The 16,531-nt window shown below is 47.7% G+C and overlaps 2 protein-coding genes across 8 annotated transcripts in view; one reads left to right on the forward strand and one right to left on the reverse strand.

Moving 5' to 3' along the window:
- Positions 1 to 4,639: 4,639 nt before the first annotated feature.
- Positions 4,640 to 12,653, reverse strand: AHSA1 (activator of HSP90 ATPase activity 1). 2 transcript variants are annotated; one of them, XM_037503781.2, is made up of 9 exons: positions 12,539 to 12,653; positions 10,654 to 10,844; positions 9,135 to 9,217; positions 8,637 to 8,754; positions 6,878 to 6,966; positions 6,197 to 6,325; positions 5,641 to 5,742; positions 5,139 to 5,190; positions 4,640 to 5,026 (listed from the first exon to the last, which is right to left on the reverse strand). In XM_037503781.2, the coding sequence occupies exons 4-9, from the start codon at positions 8,701 to 8,703 to the stop codon at positions 4,854 to 4,856; spliced, it is 612 nt and encodes a 203-aa protein (XP_037359678.1). In that variant the 5' UTR covers positions 8,704 to 8,754; positions 9,135 to 9,217; positions 10,654 to 10,844; positions 12,539 to 12,653; the 3' UTR covers positions 4,640 to 4,853. The 2 variants fall into 2 exon arrangements, with proteins under 2 accessions (XP_037359678.1, XP_037359676.1); XM_037503779.2 differs by lacking the exon at positions 12,539 to 12,653 and adding an exon at positions 12,156 to 12,365.
- The window catches only part of VIPAS39 (VPS33B interacting protein, apical-basolateral polarity regulator, spe-39 homolog), a 29,812-nt gene continuing 24,737 nt past the window's right edge, over positions 11,457 to 16,531 (forward strand). For 2 of the 6 annotated variants that reach the window (XM_037503773.2, XM_037503777.2), the window contains exons 1-2: positions 12,738 to 12,942; positions 16,276 to 16,368. In XM_037503773.2, coding sequence (XP_037359670.1) covers positions 16,276 to 16,368 — 93 coding nt within the window. In that variant the 5' untranslated portion in view covers positions 12,738 to 12,942. Of the gene's footprint in view, positions 11,508 to 11,861; positions 11,912 to 12,413; positions 12,664 to 12,737; positions 12,943 to 16,275; positions 16,369 to 16,531 lie in introns of those variants that run through there. The other 4 variants (XM_037503778.2, XM_037503776.2, XM_037503775.2 and 1 more) reach the window with 4 other exon arrangements.

Genomic DNA, 16,531 nt, shown 5'->3' on the forward strand with positions numbered 1-16,531 from the left:
CGACCTTCGGCCTGTGAACCCGAGGCAGGTCAGCGCCCCCCGGTGTCGGTGTCGGTGTCGGTGTCGGTGTGGGCTGGGAAGAAGGTTGGGCCCAGGGTGAGAGAAGCGAGCTCAGCCCCCAAGGCCTGAGGGTACCAGGGCAATGTGTCGGCGCCTCCTTCTCCCTCTCTGCGAGGAGGCGCTGGGCCATCCTGGCCGCTCGGCGTCCTGCCTGCCTGTCCCTGCTGGGCTCTTGCGCTCTGGCCCTCCACACTGTTCCCAGGAGATGGGGCGATCGCTGGGACCCGCGCCCCTGGGGCCAGTCCATCCCGTCGGGCAGGCAGCCCCAGGTGAGCAGCCCTCCTTAGCTCTGGCGCCTCCGCCTGGTCCTCCTGCATGCGGGAGGGTTTTCCTCCAACAGCAGATCTTCCTTTGGTGGACGCCACTGAAGTCCAGGGTTGAAGCCATCAGAGGGGCCTCTGAGAGGCGGCAGAGGCCAGGTGGACTCCAGGCAGGGCAGAGGCTCCTCAGCTCAGGCCTTTCTGTGTGCAGTTCACCTGTTGTGTCCAGGCTGGGGGGGGGGACAGGGGGCAGGGTTGTGCGCAGGGCTGGGAGGTGGCCCTGTCCAGGAGGGAGGAAGTGGCGGCTCTCCCAGGAGCAGGGCTTGGGGTGGGCTCGGGGCTGACTCAGCACCGGGTGTCGGGTGTCTGGGGTGAGCGGTTAACCAGCTCTCTAGGGGGCAGTCCTGCTTATAGCATTTGGGCGATTTCCGTGGCGTGAGCACGCCCCCCACAAGCTCCGGGGTGATGTCACTGAAGGCACTGACCTCAGAGTTGGGGACAGAGGCACATAATTGGCTTCCCAGCATGCCTTGTGCCTCTTCCCTGGCTCCCCTCACCCCTATTTACATGTCATCTAATGGGGTGGAAAGGTGTTCATAAGAGCCACAAAAGGTAGGGGACTTCAGTCCTGGCCCCTCGAAGACTGCTCTGAAGCTCTGTGGGATCCCCAGCGATAAAGCACTTTATTTTCAAGTTCTGATGAAGAATTTGGGGCCCCCACAGGCAGAGCCTTTGCCCATGTCGCACTCCTGTGGTTGTGGCCACCTAACCCAGTGGGGCAGGCAGAGCTCCAGGGGTGCAGAGGTTAGACTGTAAATATCAGCTCCCCCTCTCGCCAGGGGCTGCCTGGAGGCCTGGAGGAGCCACTCCATCTCAGCGGTGCTTGCGGCCCCCTCCCCAAATAACACCTCCAAAATGACAGAGGTGGACCTGACCCTGGCTCAGGGGGCACCCATGCCCTCCCTCACTGCCACGCCTGGCATTTGGGGACGGACAGAGACACACCAGGAAGTAGGAGGAGGAAGGTGTGTCCAGAGTGGCCACCTGGTACTCAGAGCCAGATGTTAACCGTGACCCTCACCCCCAGCGCTGAGATTACTTGGCTGGTCCTGAACCACAGTCTCAGCTGCTGTGGGGGCGACTGGAATCAGCTAGGGGCAGGTCGTGGGGGCCGGCGCTTCTGTCACCAAATGGGAACCAAGCTCACTGCCAGTCTCTTGTCTGGGGAGTTGAGTAAGACCAGCAGGGGTAAGTTGGTATTATTTTTTTAGCAGAAACTTTTTTTTTTTTGGTAATAATACGAGACAGCCCAGAGTCTGTTTTCACAGGCCATCGCTAATTCCCCTCCTTTCTACTATAACTTACCTCGACTCCTAAATACACTGTCCAAATGTCATCTATCCTGCACGGTTATCTGTCACCTGTGCTGAACGTAGCCAGTCCTCGGGTTTCATCTGTCATCTAAGTGCCATGCTGCCTTGCATCCACATCAGGCCACAGATGAGAGAAGTGAAAGGAGGCTGGACAGGAGCCTCAAAAGGGGATTGGGGGGCAGCCAGCTCTGCAGTGGTGTTTATTCAAACTCTACCGGAGAGAGATGCTGTGCAGGTGTCTGCGGGCCTAGGGATGGACACTTGTGCGTGAGGAAAAAGTCGTGGAGGGGGGCACTGAGGCTGTCAAAGGGAGCAGAACCAGGAGGGACCATGAAGTCAGAGCGTCCCTCCCCCACTGCCATGACTAGGGGTGCTTCCCATCCCCAACACCAGGAGTTGCCACACAGCCAGCATGGACACCACCATGGTTTCTAAGTTCACAGGGATGGTTTTGCCCAGTTTTCCCTCCTCATAAAGGGTCCTAGGCAAAGTCCTAGGACATTGAATTCTTCCTAGGATTTAACACAACCGCCAGTGCCGCCACCCCTGCCAGGTCCCCCTGATCTCCTTCATGTCTCAGAAGACAGAACGTTTGAGATGCTTTGTTCCATTATTTACAAAAGGGGCCCAAATATATGCTTCCTTGGCTCTTCCATTTCAACTTTATACACACACACACACATATATGTATATATATATGTATTTTTTAACACATTGAAGTGCTTTTCAAAATGCAGCTCTGATGTCAGAATATTTATTAAAATATCAGTTCATGGACCGCCCCTTCCCACTGAGAACTTCTAAGAGTGGAGTCCATTTTTCTTTTAACAGGTTCCCCCAGGTGGTTCTTAGGCAGGCACACCCTGGCCTATGATTTCCAATTCTAGTCAGTTAATCAGCTTTTCAAAAAAACGATTTATTTCTTGCTCAAGGGAAAACAAGAAGTGTTTTCACTTCTTGTTTCCAGAAGTCAGCAGGTACCATTTGCGAAGGGCCATCAGGTGCCAGTGCGTCTACATTCATCTTTTACATAATGCTTTTATAAGGGCCGACTATGCCTATTTTATAGATCAGAAAATACACCCAATTTGTTAGGAAATGCCCTATTTATAGTTCAAATCCAAGTTCACCATTTTCAGCTCTATCTTTCTTTTTTAAAGATTTACTTATTTATGCATATAAGAACTGGGGTGTAGGCCAGAGTTGGAGGGGAGGTGAGAGGATTCACCAGAGACAGCTGGGGAGAACAGGCAGATGTACTGAAATACACTGCTGGGAAGAGCAGCAGGCGGGCAAGACAGGAGAGGTCTGCTGTGCCATGTGGGTCACCTTCCTGGCCCAGGGATCAAGCTCACGCTGCAGTGGCTGCCAAAAGCTCATGCTGCCAATAGCTTTGATAGCTTTGTCTTTAACCCTTGCGCTACCAGGGATGCCCTCATTCTGCTTCTTAGGCTCAGATGGCCAAACAAAAGGCTGCAGTAAAGTAGCAGTGGTAAGAAATCAGAACAGCCATCACCAGTCCTAGAGGTGGCAGCTGCTCCTGAGCTTGTCATGTGACAGGTACTTTTTCATTAAGGTGTTTGTGAGCTCCAGATTATTTTTCTAAAGCTTCTGGAATTGCTAACTCTCCAGCCAGGTGTGACAAGGCTCCTTTTTTGTCACTGGTCTCATAGGAAGTCTTGTTGGTTTGATTCAGGACAGAGTCCAGGTTCTTGACCAAAAAACACCTTTTTGGTATGCCAAATCAGAAGAAAATTAGTTCAATCCCACACTCATTTGAGCAATTCCAAACAAAGGAAGCTTTGGGGGGCCTAATTTATCCAGGTCGATACTGATTTTCTGCTTTAACAACATTTTGGCCAAGTCATGTTGGTAGGATTAGCCTGCAGGCCTCATTGCCACCTAATAAAAGTCAAAAATAGATGAAGGAAATAGTAGCTGCAGGAGGCAGTCTGGATTAGAGGGACTGAGTCATGCAGGGGGGGCAGGAAGTAGGGTGGGGCTCATTCCAGAGGGACCCTCCCTGCTCAGGTAGTTACCTCTTCCCACAATGTGGTAGTCCAAGCAGAACGTAATCCCGCCCCCCAACTTGAGCAATACCCATTCAACTTTTTAATACACATTATTCCAGTTAACTAGTTTAATGGAGCCAGATACTTAAAAATACTCTGACTAGGACATTCATTTCTTCCTACCTGGAAGTAGTAAGGCCTGGGATTTTCTTCTCCGAGGGATGACTAACATGCTGGAAGCGCAGTAGCTCTTCGTGAGGAGCATCTGATGACAAGACCGGAGACACAGTGATTTGGACATGGACACTAGAGGTACAGTTATGGCCGTTTCAAATCCCAGTTCTACTGTGTACCAGTTATTGGGCCTGGGACACGTTCCTTGAGAAATCCAAGTCTTAGGTTCTTGTCAGACATGACAGTATCCGCTTCATAGGGCTACTGGGGGTAGGCGTAAAGCGAGCAAGCACAAGGGAACGACTCAGCGTGCACTGTCAGCTACAGTTACTGCTCAGCAAACAGGAGCCACTTACCACACAGTTCCTGTCTCCCAGTGTGGAAAGCCCTCGTCCCACCCCGTGTCCGAACAGCTCCTGGCAGCCATCACATCGTGCAAGAGCATCAGAGGCAGAGCCCAGGATGACAACTCCACCAGCAGCAGTGTTTGCTGGTACTACCTCAGGGTGCATCTCCCCGTTTGCCCCACGGTGAGACAAGTACTAGAAACTGCTCTTCAGTCAGCAGGGAAAGCATACTAGTTTGGGGATGCTTAGTGGTGAGAAACAGGTACCCTGCTTGCCTCTCAGTTACCCACACTTACCTGGAATGGAGACGAGGTCTTTTACCAACCCCGCCATTTTTTAAAACTTCAAAACCTTCAAGAAACTCTTAATACCAGCCACCCAATCAATACAGGTTCCAGATCTGTGCATTTTTAAAATTACTTTATTTAGCGTATGTACACATAAAAGAAAAATCACCCTCTGATCCCACCCGGCAGAAAACATGCACAAACCCAAGGTATAAGTGGAGGGAAGGAGCCCCAGCCCCAAGTTACTGGTTGGGATGGTGCAATCCCGTGAGTCCCGAGCCCCAGGCAGGAGAGGGCTGGACTGAGGTGTTGGGCAGGCGCTCACCCCCTGCTGCTGGCCCTAAAATAAGCGTGCACCATAGCCAAAGGTCTGTTTGATGCCCTCGAAGTAGTACCGCTGCCAGCCCTGCCGCGTCCTCTCTTCCTCATGGGCAGGGATGCCTCGGCCTTCCATGCAGAGCTCAGTTTCTCCATTCTTGTCAATGAAGGTCAAGGTGATGGTGGCAAAGTGCCCTAAGGAAAGACAGAGGGGAGGCAGGTTATAGATCTAGGGTTTCCAGCTAGGTCTGAGACTCAAGAGAGAAAAAAAAAAATTCTGGTGATAAAACAATTCCATGCTCCATACCTTCTGGCCAAGTTTTAAACCTCCACTTCATCACAATATGTTTCTCAGGGACCTAAAATAATCAGAGGTCAGTCTGTATAATGGACTACAATGTACACAGTCCTGACTAGGACTGGGCAACTGCACAATTATACTACTTATGAGGACAAAATGGACTAGGGCTGGTAGCTTCTGCACCATTAATTGCAACTTCTCCTTCTACATAACAATCAGGTCCAATTTTGCCCAAGTGAATTTCAGTGCCACAAATGGAAAGTCAAGCCACCACCACAGCTATCCTCTCTTCCATGTTTGATTTCTCCAGGAAGAACTAATTTTAACCCCACTAAGAAAATTCAAGAGAAGTTGCAGAGTTCTTTTGAAAAATAAAACAAGATTTTACTAGCCAAAGAGACTGACACCTCTATTTTACCCACAGCTGAAGAAAAAGAAGTATTTCTCCTCTGCCTCTGATGAGACAGAGGCTGCATCTTGAGTGCGACGTGGGCTAGCAGATACTTACCAGATCAGTGAATTCCCCAGAGACATTGCCATCAACCAGTTGAAACTTCCCACCTTTATCTGCTTCTAACACTGCAGGAGCATGGGTGAAGGCCTGAACCAGCTGTAGAAAAAAAAAGAGAAGGCAGGGAGAAGATGTAAGTCTCTGAGTGGGACCCAGGAACAAATGTCAGGTGACACCGACATGCTCAACTGCTGCTGACGACATGACCTTGCCCTCTGACCAGGTTCCTATTCTATTTTGTTCTTCCACAGACCACGCTTTGGCATGAGTAACTCTGAATCCATGACGCCCTTACTTCAGACTCTTTCACTTTTACCTGGAACAACTCCTAGTAGTTCCCACTTACATGACCCAAACTGGCAAAGAAGAGAAAAAAGGTAAATCCACTTTGATGAGTGGACTGAACAGAAGTATTTTTCCTTTGCGTCTGCTCGCACGAGGAAAGCCTCCTTCTCCCACTCATCAGCGCCTCCTCTGTGTACCGAGACAGGCCCACAACCCAAGTCACCTGGAGTGGCAGGTGTCACGAGACCTGGGGTGAGGATCTTCTTACCTCTTGGGTGGTTAGCACTCTGTAGAGCTCCTCTGGTGACGTCAGGAAGGTTTCTTTAAGGGTGATCTTACAAGTGGGAATTTTGACACCAACAGATCTGGCCTGAGATTTTGCAGGAGCGGACTTAGCCTGGGAAGTAGCATGAAAACAATCAGGTTAGCGTAACTGCTAAACCTTAGTGACAGCTTCAGGATCCTGAATTCATTCTCAAAAACCTTTTCACCTCCAAGGCTAATTATTTCAAGGGGTAGGAGAGTACTTGTGTGTATGGATGCTTTAGTCATAAGGGGAACTTTTCTGGAAAATCCTCAATTTAAACTGAAAACCACCACCCCAGGTGAAGAAGACTGACATACAAAAAAAAGCAGCAGCCACAGTACATGTCGCATTGTTACCCACCCCACACATGTCTTCCTATATGGGCATTTATTGCAGTCAAGAGATTTTGAGGTCCCTGATGGTTTCTACTTACTCTAAGGGTCCGTTGTAAACTAACAAATTCCGGGGTTAAGATAGGAAGATAGACGACTACATCCTGTGGATTCTAAAAGCACCACAGGCTGTTTTGCCTTAGAGGTTAGGGTCAGAGAAAAAGAGGTGAAATGTGGAAACTGAGGAGGTGGCAGTATCTCCTCTCTTTCCAGACAGCCCTTCACCCCACCACCTGGGAACAGCATTTACCTTGCGCTCTTCAGTTTTCAGTGCTGGCTGCCCAGTTGGGTCTACTGACTCTCCATTCATTGTAGGCAAGATCATGCCCTGAGTGAACTCTGAAAAGAAAAAAAATCCCAGCTCTTGGAAGTTATTTCTCAGTAGCTGAAATTTGGGGCTTCATTATAGTTTGACAGATATGGCCATCTTACCCCAACACGAGGTGATGGCCAGGAAAGGAAGAGCTTACTTTCACACCTTTACCTTTGGTCTACGCCAGGTAAGGATTTCAGTGTATGCTACAGGATGCAGTACATTCACTGGAAATACATAACCCCTGACTCAAATGGTAGCATTGCAACTTGTGGCATGTATATGAGATCTGTGGGTGGAAGTCCATGAATGTAGTGGCTCTTCAAGGACTTCAAGTGTGGGGCAAGATAACGATGCTGTTTATGTAGTCTACTTTCTCCGCTCTGCCTTCTACTCAGTAACAGCCACAACTGTTACAGCAGCAAAACACTGGATCCCCCCAAAAAAGGTATCACTGTCTCTACTGCCTCTCACTGATGGTCATCAGATGTACTCCAACATCACCACCAGAACACACTGGCAGACTGGCATTCTACAGGAGAGCTGGCCAGTCTAATAACCCTCTAACTATCTCTGGAGAATGCAAATCAAAGATAACCCAGGGCTATGCTCAAGAATGCCAACTCTTTAGATCAGTACCATCCAACAGAAATGTATCAACTTCAAGTAAAGTTTAAAATTTTCCAGTTGGGCTTCCTTGGTGGCACAAGGGGTTAAATCTCAGCACTATGAATCCATCACCAGCCACTGCAGCACAAGTTTGATCCCCAGCCAGGGAGCTGACCCATTTGGCACAGCAGACCGCTCTGGGTCTCACCCACTGCTTCCCTCAGCAGTGTATTTCAGCAGATCTGCCTGTTCTGTTCCCCCACCCTGTCTCTGGTGAATCCTCTTACCCCGACCCCCGAACCCCCCCCCCCCAACCTCTGGCTTCCACCCCAGCTTGTGTATGCATAAACAAACAAAATAAAACTTTTTTTTTTTTTTTTTTTAAATTTTCTAGAGGCATGTCTTATTTATTTATTTATTTATTTGTTATTTGTTTGTTTGGTTTATACATGCACTGGGTACAGTCAGAAGCGCGGGAGGGTGAGAGAATTCACCAGAGCCAGAGCGGGGAGCAGAGCAGGCAGAAGGACCGAAGTACACTGCTGAGGGGAGCAGCGGGCGGCAGGAGAGGTCTGCGCGCCATGTGGGACCCTCCCCTGGCGGCCGGGGAGCAGCCGGGGATCGAACCGGCTGCAGAGGCTGCAGACAGCTTCGCAACCCAGCGCTCAACCGCTGCGCCACCGGGGAGGCCCCAAAATAAAACTTTAAAAGAATAAATAAATAAAATTTTCCAGTAGCAACGTTAAAAAGTTAAAGGAGCAGAAACTAATTTTAATAATGTATATAACATTTCTACACTATGATTTCAATGTTAACGATGTAAAAAAATATTGAAATATCTTACTTTTTTTCGTGCCAGATATTTTATACTCACAATACTTCTAAATTTGGGCTAGCCATATTTCAAGTGTTCAATTGCCAAAATATTAGATTTTTCTTACTCAGTTTACAGACTGACTCTGAGATGAAATAAGATCCTTCCCCCCAAATCTTTACCCATTTGCCAAAGAAAGATGGTCAAGCCCCTTAATCAGTCTGACAGGTGAAAACTACCTCCTCAAGGCATACATTACTACTCAAGGGATACCTGTTTTGAGGGTGCTGATGTAAATTCCCATTGCTTCTCTTAGAAGTTTCACCCCTTCTTCCTTCATTAAGGCCACGAGATTTGTGTCAGGCTCATCTTTGGCAAGGCTCACACTAATCTGAGTGAAAGATCAGAAGCAGGTGGTAAATAACTTGAGGGCACCACATGTTGTGGGTGCTGAGCGATCAACTACTGACATTTCCAAAGGAAATGCGTGAGGGCTAGGGTATTTGACAATCCCCATGAGTGATCCTTTTTGAGTTCCTCTGCCAGGCAAAGGTGGCTTAGGTTAGAACTCCTATAACTAACTAAAGCAAAGTAATTAAACACACACTGCTCTGGAAGCTCCCAAAGGTTCAATGGGCCTAGAAAGTCATCTGCAAACTGGGGTTCTGAATGTTTGGGTCAACTGTGGGCTCTCATCTTGACTGAAAGGTCAATTTTCTTATGTGAGGTAAGAAGATGTAGAAGACTCAGGCTGAGTTAGGAAGCACAAACCTCTACTTCATCCACACTGTTTTCATCAGACAAATTGGGGATCTCCACATGACCCTTGTAGTGTACTCCGGACTTCGAGGTACCTGTCAAAAGGAATGCAATATTAGCCTCCTACTCTAGAGTCCTATTACTCCTGTTACATTTCTTCTGGACAACTCAACTAACCCTCTTTATTCTAACAGGAGTATCCATGTCAGGAGTAACCAACCTCCCCCTAAGGAAAAAATGTCTTTCCCCATCAGATTTCTTGAGCTCAACTGTGTTATTACAATATGGGACCAAGAGCTACAAGGACTCGGCACTATCATGAATTCTGCCAGAGAGGACTTGGATCAATAGCCAGATCAACTAGAACACTTGCTTTGAAAATATAAATTTGTTCTAATATGACTGCTATACTAGGGAACAATTTGACCAAAACATGAATTTCACGTGTGCTAGTGTGATTTTTATCCATGATAAATACTAGGTGAACACACAGAAAAATAGACCCAGCAGACATGAGTTGCAGAGGAATACATAAAACACACATTTCAAACATTTATCTCCAGCAATCTGTTTACATGCATGTCATGAGCCATGCCACCCACAACTGGTGTAAATGTTCCTTCTGATTTCGGATGCCTTCGTTCCACCACACATCAATAAACCACACATCAAAGCCTTCCTGATGGCCACTTTCACAGTAAACTTCAGATCTTTTTCAGGGCAAATCCCTGCATCTATTGTACTATTAATGTGTTTATTACCATTTGACATGTCTAACATTGTACTATAATTTTCATGTCCCTGAGTTTTTAAAACCGTGTCACCAATGAAGTTTTTGGATGCTGTTTCCCTAGCCCCAAGTTTCCCATAAGTCCATGTTTCCCAAAGTCCTGTGACTTTGTACAGTGTAGTAATTTTTAGGAAAACATGTCATGTTATAGCAGAATTGAATGGTCTGCCCCATACACATATTCTTTCAGCTTTAGTACCTCTTAAAATCCAGCCTCTCAACTCTCAGGGCAACCCAAGGCCACTACCTCCTGATATTTCACATACAGGTCCTAATTCTTTCCTTGAATCATTATCACAGAAGGGGCATTAATAAGGATAAGACTGACCCAAATGACAGTCACATATAAGTTTCATTAGCACAAAATAGCCCAACCTGCTAACTTCAATACTGGCGAGAGTAAGAAAAGACCAAGACCAAAAAATTCCCTTCCCCACTTTTGAGTCATCCAAGAATCAGAAGTAGCTAGTCTGGGGAAATGACCCTTGTGTCACAACAGAGTCCAAGGCCCAAGGATGCTGTGGTCCAGCTGCTACACTTGTGAGACCCAGAGTGAGGACACTCAGTGACCCAGAGTGGCAGAGAAATTTTAGCAACGACTGCTGCTTTCTTCAGGACTCCAAAGCATAGTACCTCTCTTCCTGGAAAAATTCATAACCTCTCAAAAACTGACCTCCCCAGTTACTTAACAGTCAATCAAAATGCAGTCAACCCTTTTTCTTGACATCCCAGCAGACTTACCTGTCCAATTTAGTTTGACACTCCACTCATAAAAGAAGATAAGTTTGCCTTTGCGATTGTTAATTGATGCCTCTCCATCAAGCTTATTCACTTCTGTCACCTCACACTTGCCTTCCTCATTTTGCACCTGCACTGCCAGGAACAGTGTCTTCAGCTTGTCTGTGGACCAATTTGAAGCATCCCTCTCTGTCCTGCAAAACAGAAAGCGCCAAATGGAGGAGACCCCACTTGCTAAATGCTAAAGCAATTGTGAGAAATGGAAAAGAACAGAAAAACAATGAGTTCCACTCCAGAATGTCCATAAATGTTACTTTCGTTTAAGAACACAAAGAATTGCATATTGTCAATAAGGCTAACTGCTATTTAGAACAGTCACAAACGAAATGGAAAATTATGCTTTCCTTTACCAGCAGGATGGTTGGTACTGGGGTCAACATTAACGCTGTAACATGGCGCCCCCTTTTGGCCAATGGGAAATCTGTGCAAACATTACTTAGGGCGGTAGAAAAGTAGTATCTACCCAAAAGGTCCCGTAGAGAATAAACCAATAATGTTGACTTCATTACCACGGAATTCTGACCAGTCAAGTTCAGGCTATGCTATAAATACCCTACACATTCTGTGCCCTCTAAATGGCCATAAGAACAAAGTCAGTCCAGGATTTCAACAACAAAAAATTAGGTCAGGCACTCTGTGTCTGTTGAAAGAGAGGAGGCAGGCTGAGCTACAGAGAGAAGAAAACCACTATCTGCCTCCCAACTGGCTAACTGGTAGAGACAACAGCAAAACCGAGCTGCAACAAAGTAAAAACACACAGCAAAGACAACATGGACAAAGCTCAATGGACAGGAAAGGTAAGGAGACATTACTTCTGGAAGACTTGGTGAAGGAGGGTAGGCTTTTAAAAGCGGTTTCGATTATAAAACCACGATTGCCCGGCAACCAGGGACAGTCCCTGGAGTTACAACACAACCAACGTAACAGTTCCGGGTGAGAGGCCGGGGCGTCCTCAGCACCAATGAGCTCGGAGCACCTGCAGAACATGTTCCAAACCTTCGCCCCCTGGATCGAGACAGTGGTCCCCCTATAACTGACTCTTAATTTCACCCGCAAGCCGCAAATTAGGAATCCCTGGGCCCCGGCCCCGGCCTCACGCAGCAACCTCCCCATACAACCCGAGGCGGTCGGGGCTCACGGAGTCCTGCGGCCACGTGTGGGAAGCACCTCCCTGCTCAGGCTGGATGCAGCAGCTCGGCGGGTATGTGCTCTCTCCCCCCCCCGAGACCCCTCCTCGAGGGATCAGCCCTCCACGTCTCCCCCCGCCCGAAAACCCTGCAAGAGTCCAGGAGCGGAGGGGCCTGGGGCCACGGACCCCTGCAATGGACAGGACCCGGCCCCACCTCCGGGCAGGGCTGCCTCTGCCCAGTGCTGCCCCGGCCGAGGCTGCAGGGCGACCCACCCGGCCCGGCGTCCGCTCCCGCGGCCTGGCCCGCCGGCCTCACCAGTGCCAGTTGTTGACGTTGGTGGCGTCCGCCCGCTCCTCCACGATCCAGCGTGGGTCGCCCTCACCCCACTTGGCCATCGGCTCTCCTATGGCGCCGTCACCAGCTCCCGAGCAGCCACAGCCACAGCCTCAGGGCCGCCCGGTCCCTGCCGCCCGGCAGCGCCTGGAAACTACTAGAAGCGGCCGCAGAACCTCCGGGCTTGCTTTTCCCTCCACCCCCGCCCCCTCCCCGCCTCGACTTCCGGCTCCTCCTCACTCTCACCGGGTACTTCCGTTTCACCTCCCGGGCCGCAGCTGGTGCTGCTCAAAGGTTCCTTCCAGCTCCCTGAGGAGAGCGCCAGAGGGCCCCGAAAGGCAACCGCTCACACGCCCACCCCTCACCTGTAGGGATAGAAAGGAGACGTCTCATTGTTTCGCTCGACCCTGAATTGGCCCTGCTGAGCCTCATGGGAGTTGTAGTCTTGCTCGGCTGACCCGCTGGGTAACCGCGGAAGGTCGCACGACAAGTAAGGAAACACCCTGGAGACGATGCGCTGGGGATTCTGGGAGCTGTAGTCAAGAAGCCCCGTGGCCCCTCTGGAGAGTCCCTTGCAACAGGAGGCGGGAAAACTACCACTTCCAGCATGCCCCGCGGCCTCTTTCTCGCCTGGTGTTCGGCGCTCTCGCTCCTCCCTGCGACTCTCCTCTTCCGCCCCTTTTCTATGCCGCAGAGCTTGATTAGAAAGGCTGGTGCGGCGGCGGAAGAGCTGGCGTTGTCCTGAGAGGGAGGGCTCGGTGTGGAAGAGGTGAGGGCGTCCTAACTCCCTTGGGCCGCAGAGTTGGCTGAGTCCAGCCTCTCCGTGTCCTGGTCCTGCACCTGTTCCCAGAGGTGTCCCTGGAGTCCCTGCCCCCAGCCCCCGCCCCAGGCCTGACTCCGCTGCTGAAGCGACCCTTGAACTAGGCGTCGAGTGCGCTTGGGCTTGGGGCTGCGATGGAGTCCCCACATTTTGTTATGAGCAAGCATTTATTTTCTCTACCAGGGATCCTCCTGGCTATGGCGACTGCGGTGGCTCCTGACTTCCTGGATGTTCGTCCAGAGTCGTATTCATTGAAGCCACTTGCCCCGGCCCCGGGTCCCAGCCTCACCCGTGTAGGCCTGCTTCTGGAGATAATTGAGTCCAGATTTAACTTCTCAGCAGCTGGTTTCTGAGATTGCCCGAGGCAGGGAGCGTGTTGGTTGTGGATTTGTTTTTGTGTCTTGCTGATGATCCTTCTTGTGTTTCCCCCTGTCATCATGCACCTGTTCCCCCTTCGGGTCTCCTCTCCTGTCTTAGAGCATCTCACTTGACGTGTGATGTAAGAACACACATCTGAAGTATTTTAAATTAAGTTGAAGCACTTTCTCAACCACTCTTAAAATTGTATCTGGTTGCTTTATCACTTCCAGAGCCCTTAAATCTAGAACCAGGTAAATCTCGGTTCTGATTTGGTATTGGAAGAATAAATTGGTGTCAGGTATTCACTAGTGTATGGTAAAAAATAGAAAAGAAGGAAAAATTACAGAAATCCTCTGGTGGATTATTGGCTTAGTAAACTACATTGTATGCCTATCTGTAGATAATTTATTTAATCTGGTACCTAGTTTTCCTTAGAGTGAAAAGCAGAGGACCATACAAGTTTGTGGAAATGATCCAGGAGACAGAAAACCTGGGTAATAGGAACAACTAGTAAGGTGACTTTGCTAGCTAATCCTTTTGTGCCTCATTTCCTTCATCAGTGAAAGGGAATCTGCCAATCCTACCTTCAAGGTTTGTTCTGAGAATGAAAAAGTGCTTTAATAAACTCACCTGTGCCAGAGACCTAGCCATGCTCTGTGTTTGTGGTGAGCACTAGAATGTTTGTACCAAAATTTGTTAATCTTTATGATTGCTTAAAAATGTTTCCTAGTTTTCCCCAAAGTACCATGATGATTTTATTAATAATAAAAGCTAATACTTAATTTTGTGTTAGGCACTAAGGGCTTTACATATATTGACTAAGCCTCACAACAATCTTTTAGTTTAAGCCTCACAACAATCTTTTAAGGTCGACTTGTTATATTCATTTTACACATGAGGGAACCTAGATAGAAAGATGTCAGTAAAATATCCCATACTCCAGAAAATTTACTATGTAGTTTTTGCTAGGCACTTCATTAGTTTTATCATGAGTTCTTGGTATGCTTCACGGTGACTCTGTGAGGTAGCATATCATTTTCTCTAAGGTTTAGAAGTAAAATAATATACCCAGTTTGCTCAGAATTGGAAAAACTAAGATTTAAACTTAAGTCTGCCTGCCTACGAAGTCAATTTTCATTGTGCCTACCAGCTTTATTTGGTTTTGATTCCCTGTAATAAAATATTCAAAACAATTTTGAGCCACATCTGGGGTAGTAATCAATTAATGATGTCTGCCATGGGAAGGGATTAGATCGTGGAAAATTCCTGCCATACCTTTGCCTTTTCTATATCCTCTGAAAATACAGAGGCAGGAAGTGAGAGTAGAGTATGTTGAGGGCCACCAGAAATCAAATCACTGTTGCCATGGTGTTTCTCAAGCTTCTATGGAGAAAGGTATTATTGAAATAAAAGGAAAAGCAAATTGATCCTTTGGAAATTGACACAGTCAAGCCTTTTGAGTTATTTTTAGTGCTGTGTAAGGTTTGGTTCCTATTTCTTGGCTTAAATCAGTTTTCTTTCTAATCCAGTGAACATTGATAATCTGTAATTCTAGGGCAACACTTTTTTTTGATTAAAATTTAATTTTAGATTAATTATGAGAGAGATTTGTGGTGTTTGACTAATTTTTTTTTTAAAGAATAAGTTTTTTTAAAAAAAAAAAGATTTATTTATTTATATAAGCACTGGGTACAGTCACGAGTGCGGGAGGGTGAGAGAATTCACCAGAGCCAGAGTGGGGAACAGAACAGGCAGACTGAAATACAGCACTGAGGGGAGCAGCGGGTGCGGCAGGAGAGGTGTGTCGTGCCATGTGGGACCCTCGCCAGCGGCCGGGTATCGAACTGGCGCTGCAGAGGCTGCGGGCAGCTTCTCAGCCCAGCGCTCAACCGCTGCGCCACCCGGGGAGGCCCGCTTTGACTAATTCTTCATGTAGTTTCTTTTCCTGGCCATTTCCTCATTTCCCAAAATTTGGCCAATAGATGCTAATAAATAATGATTAGAAGAAACAGTTTAATTCATCTTTTAATTGCTTTGCATTCATTCTTTCAGACCTGATAAGCATATGTGAGAGCAAGATATTTGTCAGTTGTATTCCTGGAAGTATTCTGAGAGCTTACAATATTGCCTTAGCGATAGCACTAAGAGATGAATGTTGAATACATAACAACAGGTGTTTACTGTTATTTTCATCATTTGACTGCTCTTGCATATTCAGCAAAGTTCATGATGCATCCAAGACACTTAACTGTCTTGGACTACTACCTTCACACATATCTGTGCTAAAGCTCTGTTGGAGGGTCCCTTAGAAGAGGGAACATGTCTTGCATCTTTAAAATATCTGTTAAAACACTTGAGAGACTGCCTTGGCCAACGTAGATTCTCTAGGAATGAATAGCTACTTGTGAGTAATTAGAAGCTCAAAAGTATGGTTTGATCAGTTGGAAACCTAAGGATCTGATTTTTATGGCAGGTTCAGTATTTGCCTTTTTTTTTTTTTTTAAAGATTTATGTGTTTATGCATACAAGAGCTTGTATGTAGGCCAGAGGTGCAGGGTGGGGGTGGGCAGGACTGTGAGAGGACTCACCAGAGGCAGAGTGGGGAGCAGCCCAGGCAGATTGACTGAAATACACTGCCGAGGGGAGCAGTGGGTGAGACAGGAGAGGTCTGCTGTGCCATGTGGGTCAACTCCCTGGCTGGGGATCGAACTCGTGCTGCAGTGGCTGCCAATAGCTTCATAGTGCTGAGACTTAACCCCTTGTGCCACCAGGGAGGCAGAAGTTCAATATTTGCTTTACCAGATTCTTTGATACATCCCTGATTATTGGACAGAGTTTGTAGTAAAGGAACCTAAAGAGCCTTTGGGGCTCTTTGGGGAGGAATCCAAAAAGGGATATATGTCTGTTTTCCTCTTATTCCAGATGAATCGAACAAAGGGAGATGAGGAAGAGTATTGGAACAGCTCCAAGTTCAAGGCTTTCACCTTTGATGATGAAGATGATGAACTCTCACAGGTAGGTTGCAGTTAGATAAAGGTGCACCCTCTTCCACAGTGTAAAATTCCTTCTTCCTGCATCCTCAGTAACCTGGATTTGACCTAGTCTCCATTAGATGGCCCAGAAATGTTTTGGGCCAGTCTTTAGGAAAAAAATTCTTGGAGAAGAGTCTTCACAAAAG

Source organism: Talpa occidentalis, unplaced genomic scaffold (assembly GCF_014898055.3).
Source record: "Talpa occidentalis isolate TD23 unplaced genomic scaffold, MPIMG_talOcc4v2.1 talOcc4.11, whole genome shotgun sequence".
Taxonomy (NCBI): domain Eukaryota; kingdom Metazoa; phylum Chordata; class Mammalia; order Eulipotyphla; family Talpidae; genus Talpa; species Talpa occidentalis.